This window comes from Caretta caretta, chromosome 9 (genome assembly GCF_965140235.1).
Source record: "Caretta caretta isolate rCarCar2 chromosome 9, rCarCar1.hap1, whole genome shotgun sequence".
NCBI lineage: Eukaryota > Metazoa > Chordata > Testudines > Cheloniidae > Caretta > Caretta caretta.
Window position 1 is genome coordinate 37,173,163 of NC_134214.1, and position 22,851 is coordinate 37,196,013.

At 42.8% G+C, this 22,851-nt stretch overlaps 1 protein-coding gene across 1 annotated transcript; it reads left to right on the forward strand.

Moving 5' to 3' along the window:
- Positions 1 to 15,985: 15,985 nt before the first annotated feature.
- Positions 15,986 to 21,935, forward strand: SCG2 (secretogranin II). Its single transcript, XM_048864856.2, has 2 exons — positions 15,986 to 16,126; positions 19,610 to 21,935. Exon 2 carries the CDS (start codon positions 19,624 to 19,626, stop codon positions 21,496 to 21,498), a length of 1,875 nt encoding a protein of 624 aa, XP_048720813.1. The 5' UTR covers positions 15,986 to 16,126; positions 19,610 to 19,623; the 3' UTR covers positions 21,499 to 21,935.
- Positions 21,936 to 22,851: the final 916 nt, after the last annotated feature.

Here is a 22,851-nt window from a genome sequence, read left to right on the forward strand (position 1 = left end):
GTTGTTAGCATTTGCACCTCATGTTATCGCAGAAAGCCCTGTCTGTATAGCTGGACAAATTGAGATGCTTTGCACCACCCCCAGGATGGGTGTTCCCCAACTATGAATACAAGAGAAGCATGAGAGTCTTGAAGTGTTACAGGAGGGGGAAATCTAGGCGGTCCAGATTCTGATCCATTATGGTAGTGAAAAACATCCTCAAATTCAGTGGGATTACTCCTGGTATACACTTCAGTAACCTCAGATTAGTATCTGTTCAGAGCCTTTTGAAAACAGATAACCTTTCAAACACACTGGGTTTGAACACATTGTTTCTGGAGTTCAAACTGATACAAAGAAGCCATAAGGTAACAACCAATTGGGCCCCAAGAGGCAGTATTGTCTAGTGGATCAAGCACTGGACTGAAACTCAGGAATACTGGGGTCCATTCCCAGCTCTGCTACTGGCTTTAGGCAACTCATTGTGCCTAGCACAATGGAGCCCTGATCTCTATTTGAGTCCCCCTAGGTGGTAGTGTAATAGTGCTCTAACTACACAATAATAGTCTTATCCCAATCTCCATCTGGGGTGGGAAGGTGCTGAGGTTTCATTGTGACAGTCCCTAGCATATGAAGCACGTCTCCTAGAACTCTGCCTTGCCTGAATCCTCTCCAATGCTTAAAATCAAAATAATCAGGGTCACTCATTGGTCATGGTGTCGGACCTCTCTTTCCAATAATCTTATTCTATCTGTTTTTGGGTTTGAATATGTTAGTCTCTTGTGTTTGGTTTTCTGCTCAACTCCCCAGGCAAGTTGGTGCCACAGGATGGGTTTGCAGGAGCAGGAGCAGGTGCTATGAAGCTATTGTTATAATATGCAAACGCTCCATCTTGGCTAGTCTGTTATGGTTTTGTAGATTCCTGTTGTGGGAGTGATCTTGGTTCCTAAGCAACATAGGCAAGGAAGCATTGAAGAAATCAAGCTCTTTGAGCAAAGCTCTGAACTAAACCATTGTGGAGAATAAGTGAGAGAGCTGTATTGTGTTGTATGACTATTATACGTACTCAGTTTCTCTGCCTGATATTATTCTGTCTGACCACACAGAATTAAATCAAAGGCTACTAGGAAATGAGCAGGAAATGAAACAGTGAGAGAGATAAGATATTGCCAGGGAAAATACCAAAGGGCCTTAAGAGAATAATGGAGGAGCTCTGAATTCAGGAATGCCCAGCTGCCTGATCTTAAGATTAAAATCAAAACAAAAAAGTCCCTCCTAAACGAAATGGTTAGACCCCTTCCTAGAAAGGAAGGGTGGTGGTGAGTGGGCAGCAGCTGCTCAGGATAGAGACTGAGGGAAATGCAACCTATTCCGTAGTGGCTGCCAATATCTCCCAGCCCATGAGTAGGGGTGTCTGGACTGAGTGGAACTTGCCAAAACTTTCCAGGAAAGGATAATGTCTAGGTGAGACCCATGTCTGTAGGCCTTTAACTGTTTTAACTCACTTCTCTGAAGGTATGTACCTTTGGGTGACTCAATCGTGCTGTGTTTTGAAGAAGCTGTTTTGAGTTCCTTTAATCAGCTACTGATCCTAGGATCCCAGAAGGAAAGCTCTTGCAGGTGCCAAATATAATTGAGCTTGTTGTTTTTCTCATAGGGGGCTGCAACCTAGAACCTCAGTCTAAGGGTGGGCTTCTACCCAAAACCTATCACCACAGGAATGCACTTGAGAGGGATTAAAAGGGGTCTAAAGCACAACTTGGCCTGTAACAGTCACAACCAGACAAAGGACGAGCCCACCGCAGGTAGTGGAAATTACTAATGTGTTTATGAGGACAGATTTTTCTCATTGCCTTTGGGACACGAGCGCTTGCACTTCACACAGGGCTTGATTTTCTGATCTTGCTTACCCCAGTTTACCTGATGTAATTCCACTTAACTGGAGTTACTTGTGATTTACACTGGAAGAACAAAACAGAATTGGGTGCTCAGGAGAATATCCTAGTGGAAAGGAATACGAGGTCAGCGCAGTTGCTGTAAATATTCACCCATGTATCAGAAGTCAGAGTTAGGCTTCTTTTTTAAATTCAAGCAGAATAAGATCCTTAACACGTAAATGTTGGATGCAAGTAGATTTTGCTCTTCCTAGAGATCTGTGTTCTAGAAGTGTCCCTGTGGAATGAGCGCTAGCTGATCAGTGAGGCATGTTGGCCAGGTTGGCTTTGAATCTGTTGAATCCTGTTGCAATGTGGAATTTCTCCCATTGATCTAGGACCCCCACAGACTCTTGCCCTACAATCCTTCAGGATTGTCATTACAACCTGAAACCAGCAAAGCACCAACTTTTTCCTTAACTTGTTCTTGTACTGTTTTTCTGTATAAATCAGATAATGAAATGTGAGCCTTTTATTCTGAACTAAGTTTATTGAGGTCAGAGAGATTTGCATACAAATACATTTGATCTTTCGAGCACCAACCACGCGCAGGAAATAAGTGGTCCAATATAGCGCTAAAGTTTGATGTCAAATGTATATATTGAGTAAAATATCCATAGCTGCAATTAGAGAGACTAGGTGGATGAGGTAATATCCTTTATTGGACCAACTTCTGTCTCCAATGACAGTCATTTTCTGAGTTAAGGAAAAGCTCCATTTCCCCTCTCCCCAGAGGAAAAGATGATATGGATATTGATGTCAGATAAGAAAGCAATTTCAAAATGTTGTGACTGCATATAAACTATGCATTTATAGTAAATTATTTTTAGTTGCCAGCGGGAGAGAGTGACAAAAAAATCCAATTTACTTCAGTATTGACACAATCCCATTTTATTTTTAAGCAGCACTGACCTTTGTTGACACCAATTATATGAACTAGGAAATAGACTGAGGTTAACTCTTCACAAACTGCAAATCACTTTGCTGTTGGCAAATATAGTTACAGCAACAAATGAGCATGCTATCAATTGTTGTTTATTACTTATACCACCCCAGAGCAGGGCCCCATTGTGTTACAGGTTGTGCATACACATTGTGAGAGACATCCTACAACTAAGAGCTTAGTTTGAATAGACAAATAGAGAAAGGGTGGGAAAGGTAACAGGAACACAGAGAGAGGAAGAGCCTTGACCAAGGTCAACTGGCAAGTCAGGGGCTGAGATGGTAGTAGAACCTAGATGTTCTGACTCCCAGTCCTCTAATCTAGACCATGCTGTCTCTCACTTGTTTTCCAGCAGCAGCTCTTCCAAATTTTGATTTTTTTCCCCCTCTCCATTATTACCACATTGATGGTGCTATACAGGACACTTGCAATCTGAAGTCATTTTGGTTTTGTTTCAAAAAAGGAGAGGGTATTTTTTTTCCTAACATGTGACATAAAATCTCTCTTTAAAATTTACTCTCAAACTCATACACAACGTTCTGAGTCTCTTAGCTTTTACTTCATGCAGTAGGATGGAGACTTTACTTACTATATTAATGGTTGTACATCTGGGGCTCTCACTTAAATTTTATCTACGCTACAAAACACACCATATAGACACAGCATTTTTAAAACATTGGATTTATCTACTGTGGTTTTGCCCCAAGTGTAGTGGAGAGCTTAATGTGGCTAAAATGTTTTTGAAAACCACTGTCAAGACATGATTACTTAGTAAGGGATTGCAGGCTGGTACAATGTATGTTTATCCTACCCATGTCCATAGAATGGAATGGTAGTCCTGTAACCCTTGTTCATACATGTAGTGCCATTGACTTCAACAGAAGTGGAGACTTCACTGTATCTCTTTAGAGACACTCGGCATCCTACGACACTGGGGCCTCAGGCCCAGATTCACAAAGATTCTTAGCCCTGGTCTACACTAGGACTTTAGGTCAAATTTAGTAGCGTTAAATTGATGTAAACCTGCACCCGTCCACACGATGAAGCCCTTCATTTCGACTTAAAGGGCTCTTAAAATCGATTTCCTTACTCCACCCCTGACAAGTGGATTAGTGCTTAAATCGGCCTTGCGAGGTCGAATTTGGGGTACTGTGGACACAATTCGACGGTATTGGCCTCCGGGAGCTATCCCAGAGTGCTCCATTGTGACCGCTCTGGACAGCACTCTCAACTCAGATGCACTGGCCAGGTAGACAGGAAAAGAACCGCGAACTTTTGAATCTCTTTTCCTGTTTGGCCAGCGTGGCAAGCTGCGGGTGACCATGCAGAGCTCATCAGCAGAGGTGACCATGATGGAGTCCCAGAAGTGCAAAAGAGCTCCAGCATGGACTGAACGGGAGGTACGGGATCTGATCGCTGTATGGGGAGAGGAATCCGTGCTATCAGAACTCCGTTCCAGTTTTCAAAATGCCAAAACCTTTGTCAAAATCTCCCAGGGCATGAAGGACAGAGGCCATAACAGGGACCCGAAGCAGTGCCGCGTGAAACTGAAGGAGCTGAGGCAAGCCTACCAGAAAACCAGAGAGGCGAACGGCCGCTCCGGGTCAGAGCCCAAAACATGCCGCTTCTATGATGAGCTGCATGCCATTTTAGGGGGTTCAGCCACCACTACCCCAGCCGTGTTGTTTGACTCCTTCAATGGAGATGGAGGCAACATGGAAGCAGGTTTTGGGGATGAAGAAGATGATGATGATGATGAAGTTGTAGATAGCTCACAGCAAGCAAGCGGAGAAACCGGTTTTCCCGACAGCCAGGAACTGTTTCTCACCCTGGAACCTGGAGCCAGTACCCCCTGAACCCACCCAAGGCTGCCTCCTGGACCCAGCAGGTGGAGAAGAGACCTCCGGTGAGTGTACCTTTTAAAATACTATACATGGTTTAAAAGCAAGCATGTGAAAGGATTACTTTGCCCTGGCATTCGCGGCTCTCCTGGATGTACTCCCAAAGCCTTTGCAAAAGGTTTCTGGGGAGGCCAGCCTTATTGCGTCCTCCATGGTAGGACATTTTACCACTCCAGGCCAGTAACACGTACTCAGGAATCATTGTACAACAAAGCATTGCAGTGTATGTTTGCTGGCGTTCAAACAACATCCGTTCTTTATCTCTCTGTGTTATCCTCAGGAGAGTGAGATATCATTCATGGTCACCTGGTTGAAATAGGGTGCTTTTCTTTAGGGGACACTCAGAGGTGCCTGTTCCTGCTGGGCTGTTTGTCTGTGACTGAACAGAAATGTTCCCCGCTGTTAGGCACGGGGAGGGGGGAGGGTTGAGGGGGTAGCCACGCGGTGGGGGGGAGGCAAAATGCGACCTTGTAACGAAAGCACGTGCTATGTATGTAATGTTAACAGCAAGGTTTACCCTGAAAGAGTGTAGCCACTGTTTTATAAAATGTGTCTTTTTAAATACCACTGTCCCTTATTTTTTCTCCACCAGCTGCATGTGTTTCAATGATCACAGAATCTTCTCCTTCCCAGAGGCTAGTGAAGATTAGAAAGAAAAAAAAACTCACTCGTGATGAAAAGTTCTCTGAGCTCATGCTGTCCTCCCACACTGACAGAGCACAGACGAATGCATGGAGGCAAATAATGTCAGAGTGCAGGAAAGCACAAAATGACCGGGAGGAGAGGTGGCAGGCTGAAGAGAGTAAGTGGCGGGCTGAAGACAGGGCTGAAGCTCTAACGTGGCGGCAGCGTGATGAGAGGAGGCAGGATTCAATGCTGAGGCTGCTGGAGGATCAAACCAGTATGCTCCAGTGTATGGTTGAGCTGCAGCAAAGGCAGCTGGAGCACAGACTGCCACTACAGTCCCTGTGTAACCAACCGCCCTCCTCCCCAAGTTCCATAGCCTCCACACCCAGACGCCCAAGAACGCGGTGGGGGGGCCTCCGGCCAACCAGCCACTCCACCATAGCAGATTGCCCAAAAAACAGAAGGCTGGCATTCAATAAATTTTAAAGTTGTAAACTTTTAAAGTGCTGTGTGGCATTTTCCTTCCCTCTTCCACCACCCCTCCTGGGCTACCTTGGTAGTCATCCCTCTACTTGTGTGATGAATGAATAAAGAATGCATGAATGTGAAGCAACAATGACTTTATTGCCTCTGCAAGCGGTGATCAAAGGGAGGAGGGGAGGGTGGTTAGCTTACAGGGAAGTAGAGTGAACCAAGGGGCGGGGGTTTCATCAAGGAGGAACAAACAGAACTTTCACACCGTAGCCTGGCTTTCAAAGCTTCTCTGATGCGTACCGCGCCCTCCTGTGCTCGTCTAACTGCTCTGGTGTCTGGTTGCACGTAATCAGCAGCCAGGTGATTTGTCTCAACCTCCCACCCCGCCATAAACGTCTCCCCCTTACTCTCACAGATATTGTGGAACGCACAGCAAGCAGTAATAACAGTGGGAATATTGGTTTCGCTGAGGTCTAAGCGAGTCAGTAAACTGCGCCAGCGCGCCTTTAAACGTCCAAATGCACATTCTACCACCATTCTGCACTTGCTCAGCCTGTAGTTGAACAGCTCCTGACTACTGTCCAGGCTGCCTGTGTATGGCTTCATGAGCCATGGCATTAAGGGGTAGACTGGGTCCCCAAGGATAACTATAGGCATTTCAACATCCCCAACAGTTATTTTCTGATCTGGGAATAAAGTCCCTTCCTGCAGCTTTTGAAACAGACCAGAGTTCCTGAAGATGCGAGTGTCATGTACCTTTCCCAGTCATCCCATGTTGATGTTGGTGAAACGTCCCTTGTGATCCACCAGAGCTTGCAGCACTATTGAAAAGTACCCCTTGCGGTTTATGTACTCGGTGGCTTGGTGCTCCGGTGCCAAGATAGGGACATGGGTTCCATCTATGGCCCCACCACAGTTAGGGAATCCCATTGCAGCAAAGCCATCCACTATGACCTGCACATTTCCTACATTGAGATCAGCAGATCTTTGATTGCGTGGGCTACTTGCATCACAGCAGCCCCCACAGTAGATTTGCCCACTCCAAATTGATTCCCAACTGACAGGTAGCTGTCTGGCATTGCAAGCTTCCACAGGGCTATCGCCACTCGCTTCTCAACTGTGAGGGCTGCTCTCATCTTGGTATTCATGCGCTTCAGGGCAGGGGAAAACAAGTCACAAAGTTCCATGAAAGTGCCCTTACGCATGCGAAAGTTTTGCAGCCACTGGGAATCATCCCAGACCTGCAACACTGTGCTGTCCCACCAGTCTGTGCTTGTTTCCTGAGCCCAGAATCGGCATTCCACAGCATGAACCTGCCCCATTAGCATCATGATGCATGCATTGGTAGGGCCCATGTTTTCAGAGAAATCTGTGTCCATGTCCTGATCACCTACGTGACCGTGCTGACGTCACCTCCTCGCCCGGTATTGCTCTGCCAGGTTCCGGTGCTGCATATACTGCTGGATAATGCATGTGGTGTTTAATGTGCTCCTAATTGCCAAAGTGAGCTGAGCGGCCTCCATGCTTGCCTTGGTATGGTGTCTGCACAGAAAAAAGGCGCGGAACGATTGTCTGACATTGCTCTGACGGAGGGAGGGGCGACTGATGACATGGCTTACAGGGTTGGCTTACAGGGAATTAAAATCAACAAAGGGGGTGGCTTTACATCAATGAGTATTTCAGGCAGGACTTCATGGAGGTTCCAATAAGAAATGGTGCACCTAAGTAATTGTTCTTATTGGAACGAGCAGGTTGGTCTGGCCTCTGATTGATACATGGCTAGATTTACCTCGCTGCACCTTCTCTGTGAGTGACTGCAGTATGACCTAGAGGAATGAGTCCCCTAGATGGGGGAGGGGGGGAAGCAAATGAGTACAAAACAAATCTGGTCTATTTCTGTTTTGATCCACTCCATCTATCTTTTACATCTTTGGCTGGCAGCAGACAGTGCAGAAGAACTGCAAGCCATCCACATCTCATGGCTGCATGGCAGAAGATGGTACAATAGGACTGCTAGCCATCCTCATCTCTTGCCTGCCCGGCAGAAGATGGTACAATAGGACTGCTAGCAATCCATATCACCTGCCTGCTCACCATAAGATGGTTCAGTAGGACTAACTGCAGGACTAAAGAGAATGACCTGGTCAAGTCACTTCTAATATAGTCCCTGCACCCATGTCTGGCCAGGAGCACCTCGGACATGACGATGACGGCTACCAGTTCTATTGTACCATCTGCTGCCACAAGGCAAGGGGTTGCTGCTGCTGTGTAGCAATGCAGTACCGCATCTGCCAGCACCCAGGAGACATACGGTGACGGTTACCTGAGCGGGCTCCATGCTTGCCGTGGTATGGTGTCTGCACAGGTAACTCAAGAAAAAAGGCGTGAAATGATTGTCTGCTGCTGCTTTCACGGAGGGAGGGAGGGAATGGGGGCCTGACGATATGTACCCAGAACCACCCGCGACAATGTTTTAGCTCCATCAGGCATTGGGATCTCAACCCAGAATTCCAATGGGCAGCGGAGACTGCGGGAACTGTGAGATAGCTACCCACAGTGCAACACTCCGGAAGTCAACGCTTGCCTCAGTACTGTGGAAGCACTCCGCCGAGTTAATGCACTTAATGCACTTAGAGCATTTTCTGTGGGGACACACACACTTGAATATATAAAACCGATTTCTAAAAAACGACTTCTATAAATTCGACCTAATTTCGTAGTGTAGACATACCCTTAGATGCCTAACGTCCATTGATTTCAACTGAGAGTAAGTGGTATAAGGAGAGACATGATTTAGGGGCCCTGAATGACTGACCTCATGAGGAAGGAAAAAGCTGGATGACAGCTGCAGTAGCTGATATATTTCCAAAACCACTGAATGATTCTGGGCCTATCGCTAGAGGGCCAAGAGAGCAGGTTAAGGTTATCCATGCTACTTATAACACAGGGGACAAGGACTATAATTGTGTAAGTGAAAAGAACAAAGATTATGTTTGGCTCATAGGGCTTCAAATTGTTGCAGTACAGAGTGGCTTTGCTGCACTGGGAAATATGTGTGAGAGAAGGCTAATGCCTCAAAGTATTCTTCAGGATGTTGGAGGAGCATACCTGTAACTGTAGCCTCTTGAGAGTGCAGAGTCCATGCTGCGTGAGACAGGATGTATTGTAGTCAGCAATCCATTCCACAGTTGCTTAATCCAGGCCTTGACTTAGCTGGATTGTGTGGGGGAAATAGGCCTCACAACACTGTGCTTTGCAGTCTGTAAACCAGAGAACCAACAAGCTACACGGCATATGTCAAATGTCTCAAATGAGGAAAATCACTTCCGTTTACATTGCAACTGAATCACTGTCGCTCTCCTATCAGTAGGGAAGCTGCAAAGGGCCACAGTTCTCCTTGTCCCTTCCTTCCCATTTGGTTTGAGGTCCTAACGGAAAGTGCAGGATTTTGACCAGATCCCGAATAACGAATGCAATGGGAAAAAAAGGCTCTCCCTTGTGTATCCATACAGGGGCCAGACACAGCATGGCCCTGTATTTTACCATCGTACTATGTTAGGTGAAAAGGAAGAGAGGACTGTTATACCCTTTAGAGGTCCATGTCAGGTACACTAAATGCAATGAGTGTAGTGGGTGGGTGTGTGGTTTCCGGGTAGAGTTTTTCTCTGCCTTACTGTTCCTTATGACAATTTAATTTAGTAATATTTATTGGTTTGGATGGGGCATTCATCCTAGTTTTTTCATTTTGTGTTGTAAAAGGTCAGAATTGTCAAGAAAGATTTATTTAGGGGAAAGGGAGTAGCTGAAGTAAACTGACCATTATGGCATAGAAAGGAAGTAGAAGGAATTCACTAACATTCAGAACTGCAGTTCAAGGAATGGCTTTTACCCATGCATTATATTTGTGCTTTCTGATTTATAGCCAAGCCGTGAATGGCCCTTCCCACGATGCTTCCATTTTATGGGCCTGGAGCGCCTTTAAGACCATGACCTGGTCTCCTACTTTGAAGGAACACTCTCTGGCATATTTATCATACCAGGCTTTTTGCTCTTTTTGAGCATCCTGTAAGTTTTCTTTAGCAAGGGTTAAAGAGGTTCGGAGGGTGTTTTGTAGGTTGGTTACAAAGTCCAGAATGTTAGTTCTGGGAGAAGGTGTAAATCCCTCCCATTGCTGCTTCACCAACTGTAATGGCCCCTTAATCTCACGGCCATATACAAGTTCAAATGGTGAAAACCCTAAACTGGGATGTGGTACAGCTCTGTAGGCAAAGAGCAACTGCTGCAACACTAGGTCTCAATCATTGGAGCGCTCATTTATGAATTTACGTATCATGGCCCCCAAAGTTCCATTAAACTTCTCCACCATGCCATTTGTTTGGCAAGGCAACCAAGTGATTTACCCCATGAGCTTCCCAAATGTTTTCCATAGTTCCTGCCAGGAAATTAGTCCCTGCATCTGTGAGGATGTCGGAGGGCCAACCTACCCTGGCAAAAATGTCTGCTAGTGCCTGGCACACACTTTTAGCCCTGGTGTTGCTTAGAGCTACTGCTTCCGGCCATCGGGTGGCAAAATCCATGAAAGTCAGTATGTACTGCTTTCCTCTGGGTGTCTTTTTCGGAAAAGGACCCAGAATATCCACAGCTACTCGCTGAAATGGAACTTCAATGATGGGGAGTGGCTGGAGAGGGGCTTTGACCTGGTCTTGGGGTTTTCCCACTCTTTGGCATACTTCACAAGACCGGACATAGGTAGAAACATCCTTGCCCATTCCCTCCCAGTGGAATGACCCCCGCAACCAGTCTTTGGTCCTGTTCACCCCAGCATGGCCACTAGGGTGATCATGGGCTAAGCTCAAGAGCTTGGCCCGGTATTTAGTTGGAACTACCAACTGTCTCTGAGGATGCCAGTCTTCCTGGTGTCCACCAGAAAGAGTTTCCTTGTATAAAAGTCCTCTTTCTACAACTGGATTGATTAGAAGAGCTGAGAGGTGGTGGGTTGCTCCGTGCTGCCGTCCAAGCTCTCTGGAGGCTTTCATCTGCTTCCTGTTCGGTCTGGAACTGTTCCCTTGGTGCTGGAGACATCAGTTCCTCATTGGATTGTGGACCTACGCTTGGTCCCTCTGGAAGCGATGTAGGGGATGAGGCTGTTTCCATTGACTGTGAACTGCTCTCCGCTGGGACACTATGTTGGGGTTCAGGCTCCGACTGAGCCTCTTGTGTAAGGTTATGGGCTGCTGCCGGTTTAGGTTCGGTGGGGCCCTCTGGTTTTGAGGTTGCAAGTACTGGATTCAGTGCTGGGAATGGGTCTGGTGCTGGTTGTTCCGCTGGTTCCAGTTCTGGGACTGGTTCTGTCTGGGTCTCTGGGACTGGATCCACTACTGCTGTTGCAGACATTGGCCTGGACCCCAGGCCCATCACCTCTGACTGGGTCCTGATAGAAGTTTCCGGAACAGAGCTAGGCGTCACGGCTTGTTTAGCCTGGCTGCGGGTGACCATTCCCACCCTCTTGGCCCACTTCACATGATTGGCCAAGTCTTCCCGCAACAGCATGGGGATGGGATAATCATCATAGACTGCAAAAGTCCACGTTCCTGACCAGCCCTGGTACTGGACAGGCAACTTGGCTGTAGGCAAATTGAAAGAGTTGGACTTGAAGGGTTGAATCTTCACTTGGATTTCTGGGTTGATTAAATTGGGGTCCACTAAGGAAGCATGGATAGCTGACACTTGTGCTCCGGTGTCCCTCCACGTGGTGACCTTCTTCCCGCCCACACTCACAGTTTCCCTCCGCTCCAAGGGTATCTGGGAGGTATCTGGGCCTGCGGACCTCTGGTGTGATTCCGGTGCAATGAACTGTAATCTGTTGGGGTTCTTGGGGCAGTTGGCCTTTACATGCCCCAGCTCATTACATTTAAAACATCGTCCAGCTGACGGGTCACTGGGGCGAGGTGGGTTGCTGGAGAACGGGGTGGTGGGACGATAAGGTGTCTGGAGGGTTCTTTGGGAGGTAGGTGGGGCCTTGGGCGGCCCCCGGTAATAGGGTGTGGTCTGGGATTGTCCCTTCTGGTCTCCGCTCCAACTGCGACCCGTTTTCTTCTTCTCTGCCACCTCCACCCATCTGACTCCAATCTCTCCTGCCTCGATTCCAGTTTTGGGCTTCCCATCTAGGATGTATTTTTCTATTTCCTCAGGAACACCCGCTAAGAATTGTTCCATTTGCATTGGGAAGGGCAAATTTACTGGAGATTCAACACTTGCTCCTGATATCCAGGCATCCCAATGTTTCACAATGTGGTAGGCATGTCGGGTAAATGACACATCTAGTTTCCACCTTAGGGCTCTGAACCTCCGACGAGAATGCTCGGGTGTTATCCCCATTCTGACTCTCGCCTTGGATTTAAACAGTTCATACTTGTTCATGTGTTCTTTAGGCATTTCAGCTGCCACCTCAGCTAAGGGTCCACTGAGCTGTGGCCTCAGCTTTACCATGTATTGGTCTGTAGAGATGCCGTACCCAAGGCAGGCCCTTTCGAAGTTTTCTAAGAAGGCCTCAGTATCCTCGCCTGCCTTGTAGGTGGGGAACTTTCTGGGATGGGAAGTGGTACCTGGAGAAGTATTGCTAGGGTTTGTTGGTATATTCTGCTGAGCCTTTATCTTCTCCATTTCCTCCACATGCTTCCTCTCTTTTTCCTTCTCCTCCAGTTCTTTGTCCCTTGCTTCCATAGCTCTCCTTTGAGCAGCCGCTTGGTGTTGTTCTGCCTCTTTCGCTGCCTCCCTTTCTTTGTCCTTTGCCTCCATTTCTTTGTCCTTTGCCTCCATTGCTCTCCTGTGAGCAGCTTCTAGAGCTTTTTCGGCTTCTTTCATTGTCCCCAGTTTGGCTAACTCCAATTTGTGTAGTGCCTTGGTGTCTGTCATCTTTACCTCTCTGTTTTTAATTAACTTTATACCCAAGGGTTAGAAATAAAACAAACAAAACTTGGCTTGTAAAATTTTGCTGTGCTGGAATAGGATACCTATATTTTCTGATAGTGATTATCAGCCTACAGAAAAGAAAAAAAAATTCAAAACCTAACACCTTTTGTCTCCAGGCAAATAAGTAGAAATCCCCTCAAGTTACTCTTAGGTAAAAAAAAAAAAAGGAAAAAAAAAACTTTCAGGTCTGTACCCTAGAGTTCAGAGTGGGGAAGGAACCTTGACATGGTGGCAGAGTGGTGGGATTAACCTGAAATCATTCTGAGATCAATTTGAGATTTTTTTGAACCAGAAACACAGATTTTAAAAAGGAAATATTTTTTTTTATTTTTTAAAAATGTGGGGACCTGCATGAAAACCTCCTAAGCTTACTTTTACCAGCTTAGGTTAAACTTCGAAAGGGCCTGCCTTGGGTACGGCATCTCTACAGACCAATACATGGTAGAGCTGAGGCCACAGCTCAGTGGACCCTTAGCGGAAGTGGCGGCTGAAATGCCTAAAGAACACATGAACAAGTATGAACTGTTTAAAAAAACTGAAAAGACTGGTGAATTTCCCTGCAGGAGGTTAACTACTCTGCCTTTGGTAGAGAAAACCTGTCTCTGCTCTGGCCCCAAAACAAAGCAAAAAAGCTTTCAACTATTTCCAGTTGGAGACCTGCTTTCCAGCAGTCCAAAGGAAAAAATTTCCTGTTCAAATCTGTGCTCCTTGTTCAAAAATAAAAATAAAAATCCTAAAAAACCCCAAAACTAACACTTTTGTCTTCAGGCAAATAGGTAGAAATCCCCTCTAGTTGCTCTTAGGTCTGTGAAGACTTGTGAATTTCCCTGCAGGAGGTTAACTACTCTGCCTTTAGGAAGAGAAACTGCAGCTCCCAAAGACAATTCCCTTTTGTCTCTGCTCTGGCCCCAAAGCAAAGCAAAATAAATAAATAAATAAATAAAACAATAATAACTTTCAGTTGGACCTCCTTTCCAGCAGCCCCAAAGGAAAAAAAATATTTCCTTTTTAAAATCTGTGTTTCTGGTTCAAAAAAATCTCAAATTGATCTCAAAATGATTTCAGGTTAATCCCACCACTCTGCCACCATGTCAAGGTTCCTTCCCCACTCTGAACTCTAGGGTACAGATGTGGGGACCTGCATGAAAACCTCCTAAGCTTACTTTTACCAGCTTAGGTTAAAACTTCCCCAAGGTACAAATTAATTTTACCCTTTGCCCTTGGATTTCCACTGCCACCAGCAAACTTTATCTGGGTTCCTGAAAAAACATAGTTTGGACACGTCTTTCCCCCCAAAATCCTCCCAACCCTTGCATCCCACTTCCTGGGAAAGGTTTGGTAAAAATCCTCCCCAATTTGCATAGGTGACCACAGACCCAAACCCTCGGAACTTAGAACAATGAAAAAGCATTCAGTTTCCTTACAAAAAGACTTTTAATAGAAGTAAAAAAAGAATCACCTCTGTAAAATCAGGATGGTGAATACCTTACAGGGTAATTAGATTCATAACATAGAGAATCCCTCTAGTCAAAACTTAAGTTACAAAAAAGACACACAGACAGGAATATTCATTCTATTCAGCACAGCTATTTTCTCAGCCATTTAAAGAAATCATAATCTAACACATACCTAGCTAGATTACTTACTAAATTCTAAGACTCCATTCCTGTTCTGTCCCCGGCAAAAGCATCATACAGACAGCCAAAGACCCTTTGTTTTTCTCCCTCCTCCCAGCTTTTGAAAGTATCTTGTCTCCTCATTGGTCATTTTGGTCAGGTGCCAGTGAGGTTACCTTTAGCTTCTTAACCCTTTACAGGTGAGAGGATTTTTCCTCTGGCCAGGAGGGATTTTAAAGGGGTTTATCCTTCCCTTTATATTTATGACCCATGCATTATATTTTGTGCTTTCTGATTTATAGCCAAGTAGTATTTTTGTCCTCTTGCCTATATGTACAAGCTTTGGTATGCTGATAACTGAGTGCAGAGTTTACTAAAATGACACATCATTGTTTACATGTCAATAAGTTAATACTTGGGCGCAAAAAGTGTGAGCCTTTCCTACCCACTTCTGCACCCAGAAGGAAACAAAAGCAGGACAGAGTGGGAGAGCTAGTCCTGGACCTTTGTTCCATCCTGAAGCCAAGAGCCATTCTACTGTCATGCTGGGATGCAGTAGAAACTGCATTGTACTCTGCATGTCTATGCAGAGGCTTTGGCCAGTGAATTAGTGTAGTGGAATGGCTACACCACCTCCCCCACAGTACCCACAATATGCAGGCAGTGTGGAAACACTCTTTCATGCCTGGGTTTTTCCCCTCACCGCTGCTTTTTTTTGAGGGGGGGCCTTCTATGACAGCTCAGAGAGAGATGGGAATGACAGGATTGACCCCTTATGCGGTTAAGAAGTGGGAGTTTCATAAATGTTCCATGATGGCCTGTTCAAGTGCTTTTGACAATCCCACTCAAACTGTGGAGGTCCAGCTCCTGAGAGGCACAGTGGCCCCACAGGAAAGGCATATGCAAAACTGGGCAATAGATAGCCTGACCATGTGTATCATGTGAGCCCTTCCATACCGTGTCCTAATCCTTGGCCACCAGGGCACATGCTTTATAAAACTCACGTATTTCTACTTTGCTATCCAGTCTTTGCACATGTAGTCTGGTCACCTGTGTGGGCCTATCGAAATCAAACTGGAAACAGTACTGTGGGCTCCTTCCAATGTATACATGTTAGGGGCTGTATGCAGTTTAAAAGCTGGGGTAGGTATATGCTGACTTTATAAACTGAAAGCATTTATTATTGTATTAGATTAGAAAAATAATTTCATAGCCATTTTGGCTGGTATTCTCAAAGAGGGTGCTGAGAGCTGAAAGTCACAATGCCGTCTATTAATTGTATGCAGATCACAGAATGTTCATTGTAGTTTTTTAAAATGTTTGTTGAGGGTTTTTTCCCAGTATTCTTGTCTCTGTTATTCAGAGGGTCTCTTTGGCCCTTAGTCTTTTTGATTCTATGAAAACTGTAGTGATCTCTAGAGGCAGACAGAGGGCATAATTGTACAGAAGGATTATCTCAAAAATAGCCCAAACTTATTTTTCTCCAGCATTCTCTCAACAGCTCTGCCGCGCTTGTGGTTTGTGACTGGGTGAGGTGACGTCAACGTGGCAATGCAGAGTCAGGTGATGTACAGTATAAGCAGAGGGAGCTGTTCTAGTGCTGAAACCAGTCCACAAACTCACAGCAAAACGACAAGGAAGATCATGCTTTGGGTTCGCTCTGCTATCTAAGTCACACAGGTAAGGGAGCTTTTTTCTTTGTACTGTCAAAGACTGAATGTAAAGTTGTTTGTTCAGAGCTTTTCCCATTCCACTCTACACTAGGAAACCAGCACAATTAGGGACCATAACAACCTGATGCACTTCATTTAGCATAGAAATAGGGTTTTCCAGATGAATGGATCTTTCTCTTTTTTATTTCTTACCTATGTTTTAGATATGGATTTAAAAATAATTAAAAGGATATAATTAAAATACTGAATAAGTGGGAAAAGTTAATGGTTCTACAGCTAGCGATTACAATTTGACATCAGCTTAATTTGTTCGCTGAAGCTATCACACATCATTTAATGTTTCTCTTTGTGATTTCATTCACTCCCGATGGTTCACTGGCATGTTTAAAATCATTGTGTAAAATAAGAGGTTGCCTTGGATACATGTACAGTTCAATTAATCTTCCACCCATCTAAATAATCAAGTATGCCAATTCAGAAACCACTCGATTTACAAAATACTAAAATTCATCTTAATACGAACCCTAGTTTGTATATTAGCAATAAGACAAACTTTTAAGAAAGCTAATTGACTGCAACCAATTTTAATTGCTCAAAAAGCAAACAAATGATGAAGAGGGGGTGTTGCATTTTCACATTTTCCTTACAGACAAGTCCCATAGGGATTCCTGCTGTAGTTCACAGAGCATTATGAATTCTGTGCAAGTTCCATAGGAAAGCTTATGAGTTTTCATGCAAAATTTTAATTGGAAATATTATATTCCTATCAGAGCACCATGTGAATCTACAGGAAAGGGCTCAAGGGGAAATATTACTGCTGCCATGGAAACACCCCAGAAAGGGAATTTTGGTTTTGATTGTTTGCCTCTTCTCAGAAGACCCTCTGTCACTCTGTATTTCCTTTGACAGTACACATTACCCTGAGAACTCAATCCCCTCATTTTATGAATGGTGACTACTTAATTTGATGGATAAGAGTCTGGGTAAGAGATGACTTCTCTCTTTGTTAGGCGCTAACAGGACAGCACAATACAGAGTAGCACCACAATTATACAGCTGTTGGGAAAACAGCTGTTTTATCGTAATGTGCTTTAAAAGGAATAATAGAGAATGTTTTTTATGGATTTGACATAAAGAGAAATGTACTCTATTTTTCTCATATTCATAAATTAGGATTGGGGAGGAGTCTATTTTCCCTAAATAAGGTATCACATTTAATGAACTGATTTTTGTAATCTAGTTTCAGGGGTTTTAAAACAAATTATATACAACTGTTATTTTCAAATATTTCAAATATCATCTACCAATAAATTGGAAGTGAAACTGATCCAGACAGAAGTGCATATGAAATATTCAGAAGGGAATTAATAAAATATCATCTCTCAAAATGAAATATTTTTAAAATAAAATGCTAGTCGAATGCCAGTCTAAACTTTTCCTGTGTTTATCTTTCATGATTTTACTTAGATTTTCCTGAGTTTTACAGAGGATATAATAGTGTATAAATAGCATGTACTGTCAGAGGCTGAATTAATCATCTTTATCAGAGGGAGGATTTTAATGGACTGTTTTACCTGGAAGATCTAGATCTATTATTATGAAATAATTTTTCAGCAACTAAAAATGCACAGTATTTTATTTATGAATAAACTAAAGATTAATCAATAACCAACTTCTCCACTGAAAAACATTAGCTTCATTCTATTGCAACTATAGGTTCTAATCAACATAAAAATGTTAACTGTGCAGGGTTTTGTGGGGTTTTTTGGACAGATTTTATCCCTTTCAAAGCTAAAGCCTTTTCCATAACAGAAGGTACAGGGTTCTCTTGCTTTTGTTTAAGGATACAGAGAGATGGTGTTTATTGATTGCTCTGAAATAATCCATTCTGGAGTATTAATACGTGATTGGATAAAATATTTGATATTCACAATGATAATTTGCTGCAGGCATGGAGGGAAAAAAAGCAATTGTGGGTAACTGAGGCTACTTTATTTGCTTTATTTTGTCCAATTATTTCATGTTAAACCACAATAAAGAATCATCTGAATGGAAACACTATGTGTAAGTTGAAGTGAACATATCCACTGTTACAACCATGGGTAAATTCTACTCTATGTAGGTCCTTCTGCTAGTATGAATCACTAACATCTTACCAGGATGTTTTCCATAGGCTCATGGGAAAAGTGCATGAAACAAAAAAGGTCAATTAAGCTCAGTGTTTTTTTTTTCTATCCTCACCATTTTTCTCATTTACTGTACTTTATGCATGACTGAAGGAATAATATAATTGAATTGGGTAAAATAGGCTAGTATTTGTTGTAGCCAAGTCCTCTGCGGTGCTAAGCATCTCCTGGGAGTGGAGTCTTTAACCTCAGTTGGTGGCAAGAATGCCCAGCACCTTGTAGGATTGGGCCTTTTATAGAAATATTTTCATATGTTGCAGTGACATGACTGTGTTACTCATATATGATGGTATAATATTTTAACTTATTTTACTTCTGTTTTTTTATAGAGCAAAATTCTCTGGTGCCGTGCACTTCCACTAACTTATGGGGCTTTCACGCATCAGAGAATTTGGCCCGTAATGCCAAGATTCTACATGTGTATCCATCCTACTCGCTTGAAGTGAATGGCAAAACACCCATTTTCATTTCAAAGCAAAAATGAAAGACTGGTTAGCCACCACAGAAGAAATTGCCACTCCGTCTCTGCCTAACCAAGTCCATTTAAAAACAGTGATTTAGGAAGACATCAACATATGATACCCTTAAGGGACAGAATAGATTAACCCACAAAGGGTCTTAGCTTTCCTCACTGCCTATGGAAAAATTAACAAACGTGTGTATTAATAATATTCTTGAAAAGCAGCATAAGGGAATATTTTAATATTTTTTAAATATTCATACAAGTAAACATGTAAATCACCTCATGATTTTATTGGCCATTCTGTCACATTGGCATTAGTCTGGAATAAAACCATTCAGTGGAGTCAGTGTAGTAGCAGACTGGACAACTGGGCAACAGGATTCTATGTACAGTTTATCACTAAGATTGTATTAATATTTTAGGCCAAATTTTCAAATGCTGATGCTCAAATCAGTATCTAGATGCATAAATGGGTATTTTATGAACTATGTAGGATTTCGGTTTTCTGTTTAGATTGGAAAATCAAGTTCCTTTATATATAAGTTAACTTTATTGGGGGCTTTTTACCTGCCAAAGTATAAAGATGCAAAGGTTTTATCATTTCAAACCAATTGGTTCCATTAACCTTATCAAAGGAATGACCCAAAAGACTTCCAGATAAACCCACAATAAATCTAGAGTTGCCATAAAGGGATCATATGGGAATTCTGTTGGCTTTTCATAATTAATAAAAACATAAATACCATGAGTTCCAGTTCAAAGCAGCAATCTCAAATTTGCTTTTGCTTCACACTTTACTAACTATCTCTGTATGTTAACTGTCCTTTTTCTTTATTTTAAGGAAAGATTTCAAACATGGCAGATACTAAACCCTGCTGGCTTGGAGCAGCCTCCTCTCTCACCTTTTTCTTTGTCCTAATCTGTTGTGTTGATGCAGCATCAATCGAACCTTATCAGCTGCTTCAGAAAAACCCAGACTATTTAGGGAAAAATTTACAAAGGCTCCCAAGCCCAGATATGATCAAAGCCTTGGAATATATAGAAAATCTCCGCAAACAAGCTAACAAGGGAGAAAATGGCCAAGATTACAGCTTCTATCAAGGTGCGCCATTTTTTCTGCAGCAGAAAGAAAGCAAAGATCAGAGTCACCTATCAGATAATAGAAGAGATTCTTTGACTGAAGATGAGTCACAATGGGTTAGGTCAATGTTGGAAGCCTTGAGGCAAACAGAAAAAGAGTCAAAGGCTGGATCAAAAGAAAATAAACCATATAGTATGAGTTCAGATAACTTCCCAGCTGGAGTGAGTGATAATTATGAGGCTTATAAGTGGCCTGAGAGACGACACAAACATGACAAAATGCCACATGTACATGATGAAGAAAGTTCAAGAGACAGTCCTTTCAAGCGCACCAATGAAATAGTAGAAGAACAATATACACCCCAAAGCCTTGCTACTTTGGAGTCTGTCTTTCAGGAGCTGGGGAAAATGACAGGACCAAATAATCACAAAAAAGAGAGGCTGGATGAAGATCAGAAATTGTACACAGAAGATGAAGATGATGTATATAAAGTTAATAATATTGCTTATGAAGATGTAGTGGGAGGAGAAGACTGGAATCCAATAGAGGAAAAAGTGGAAAGCCAAACACAAGAAGAGATAAAAGATCGTAAAGAGGAAATTGATAAAAATGAAGAAGAAATTGATGATGAAATGAAGAGATCAGGGAAGCAAGGCTTCCTGGAAGATGAAATGAGGAGAGACAGTAAAGATCAAATGTCAGATGACATTACAAAGCTAATGAATTATTATCTGAAGAGGCTGATGAGCAATATTGGAAATGGCAGGGTAAGGACTGGACATGAAGAAAAAAGGGCAGGTATATTTTTGGAAAAACTTGATCCTCAGTCTATCTCTCAACTAGTAGAAATCTCAAGGAATTTACAAATCCCTCCAGAGGATTTACTAGACATGTTGAAAACTGGAGAAAAGCAGCAGCAGAGTGAAAGGGTGGAGACCGAGCAAGAACCAGAGCTCCCAGAAGATCTTGAGGATGACATCTCTGAAACTAATCTAGACCACACAGATATATTTAAAAATAAAATGAACCCTAAAAATGGTTACATGAGGCAGCCAATTAATGTTATGCCAGATAATCTACCTGAAGACCTCAATATTGAAGATATTGTCAATCTTTTAGGGACTGATAATTTAGCTAATCAGAAAACCTCGTACTTTGTAAATCAGCTTAATGAAGAGAACAGCTTTCCAAGACTTTCCTACATTCCCAGAAGACCTAAAGGACATCAACTTCCTAAAGCTGCTTGGATTAATGATTTGGAAAGACGACAAATGGAATATGAAAAACTAAATGTAAAAGATGAAGAACTAGCAGATTACTTGGCAAAGATGTTGGCAAAATACCCTGAAGTTATCGATACAAACCAGCTGAAACGCGTTCCAGTCCCAGTTTCATCTGAAAATGATCTACAGGAAGATGACCAGTTTGAGCAAGCAATCAAAGAACATCTAAATCAGCTGGGACCACAAGAATCTGATAAACTAGCCTCACTCAGCAAAAGGCTGTCCATGGCCCGGGAGAATGACGACACACAAAACAGGCAGTATCTGGATGAAGATATGTTAGTGAAGGTGCTGGAGTACCTAAACCAGGAGCAATCAGACAAAGGAAGAAATCACATTAATAAAAGGGCAATGGAAAATATGTAATTGTTACCCACATATAATTTTTCTGCAATGTTTTGATTTTTACCCCAATTCATTTGTGATTTTTCCCCCCTAAACAACTTGCAGTTACCGTTGAACAGTCTGCATAACTTTCTCAGAGCTGTTATTGTTTATGGATATACATATGTGTTATAAATCTTGGATCAAGTACAAATTGGTTCAATTGTTTTAATGAGCAGGGTTATGAATTTAAGTAAAATCGTAATATGTAAACAAATGACCATTGCATTGTTGATACAACATGATAAATGAACAGTGCTATCATATTTGAAGTTTTTTAAATTAATTCAATTATTTTATTACTGTCTGTAGTGTTTTTTTGTGGAGTACTGAATAAAAATACAGCATATATATAGTTTTATTTATAAGGCTTTTTCTATTCTTTGTTTTATTGTTGATGAATAAATATTATTTCTGGACAGTAGACTGTGTTTCTTTATGACAGTTGATAGAATGTGATTTTTAGGAGAAAAACATTTTTTACTTCGATATCCAATCTTCCTAGCTTTAACTGATTTTTTGAAATTATTCAGCAGAAAATACTTCTGGCCTTTTGGGCTACACAGTCATGTACTGGCCTGATTGGTGAAGGTGCTGAGCAATTGCAGTTCTTTCCTGGTATCATTTGGAGCTGAGGCTGAATGGAATCTTTTGAAAATCTGGCCACATAAGATGATTGGTTATGGATCTAGGGGAGGCTGATCTATTCAACAGAAAAGACACACTGCACTGGAAGCCTATAAAATATATAAAAACAAGTGAAAACCAAACTTTTCATGACAGTTCTACATCTAATCAGGAAAGAGAAAGCTCCAGCAAGTAGGGTCTTCAAAATATCATAAATTTTCCCTATGTTGCTGTGTAGCAAGCAGGCATTAACCCACAGCTATGAACTAAGACAACTTATTTTTGTGACTATGGTAGCACAATGGATGGGGACTCCTTCCTTACATATTTTTTGTGTTTATAAAAATGATGACTGCTTCCCTTACCATTTAAAAAAGTTTTGGCTATTATGGCCCCACTCTATATGGAAGTGTGTTCCATTAATTAGGCTCCTGGTAAAGGCAAACGGCTGCCATAACTGTCTTTCCTAGGTTATGTATCAGTCAAGGAAGGATTTAATAGTGAGATATAGCTCTGGATCCTTTAAAATTCTTCTCCAGACCTTGTTAAGACCTTTTAGAGGACACCCTGAAAATTCTAAGGTTCTGTTCCTCCAAATGCTTATGCATACGAGATGGCCCCTGATTTTCAGGGGGACTATTCATGGGCGTAGTTAAAGTATGTCCAGGACGGAGGCCAAAGTAGGGTTCCTCCCATATTCTCAAGCAT

Excerpts from the sequence above, each read along its gene's own strand:
- SCG2 (XM_048864856.2), top strand. The coding sequence starts at position 19,624 with ATGGCAGATACTAAACCCTGCTGGCTTGGAGCAGCCTCCTCTCTCACC.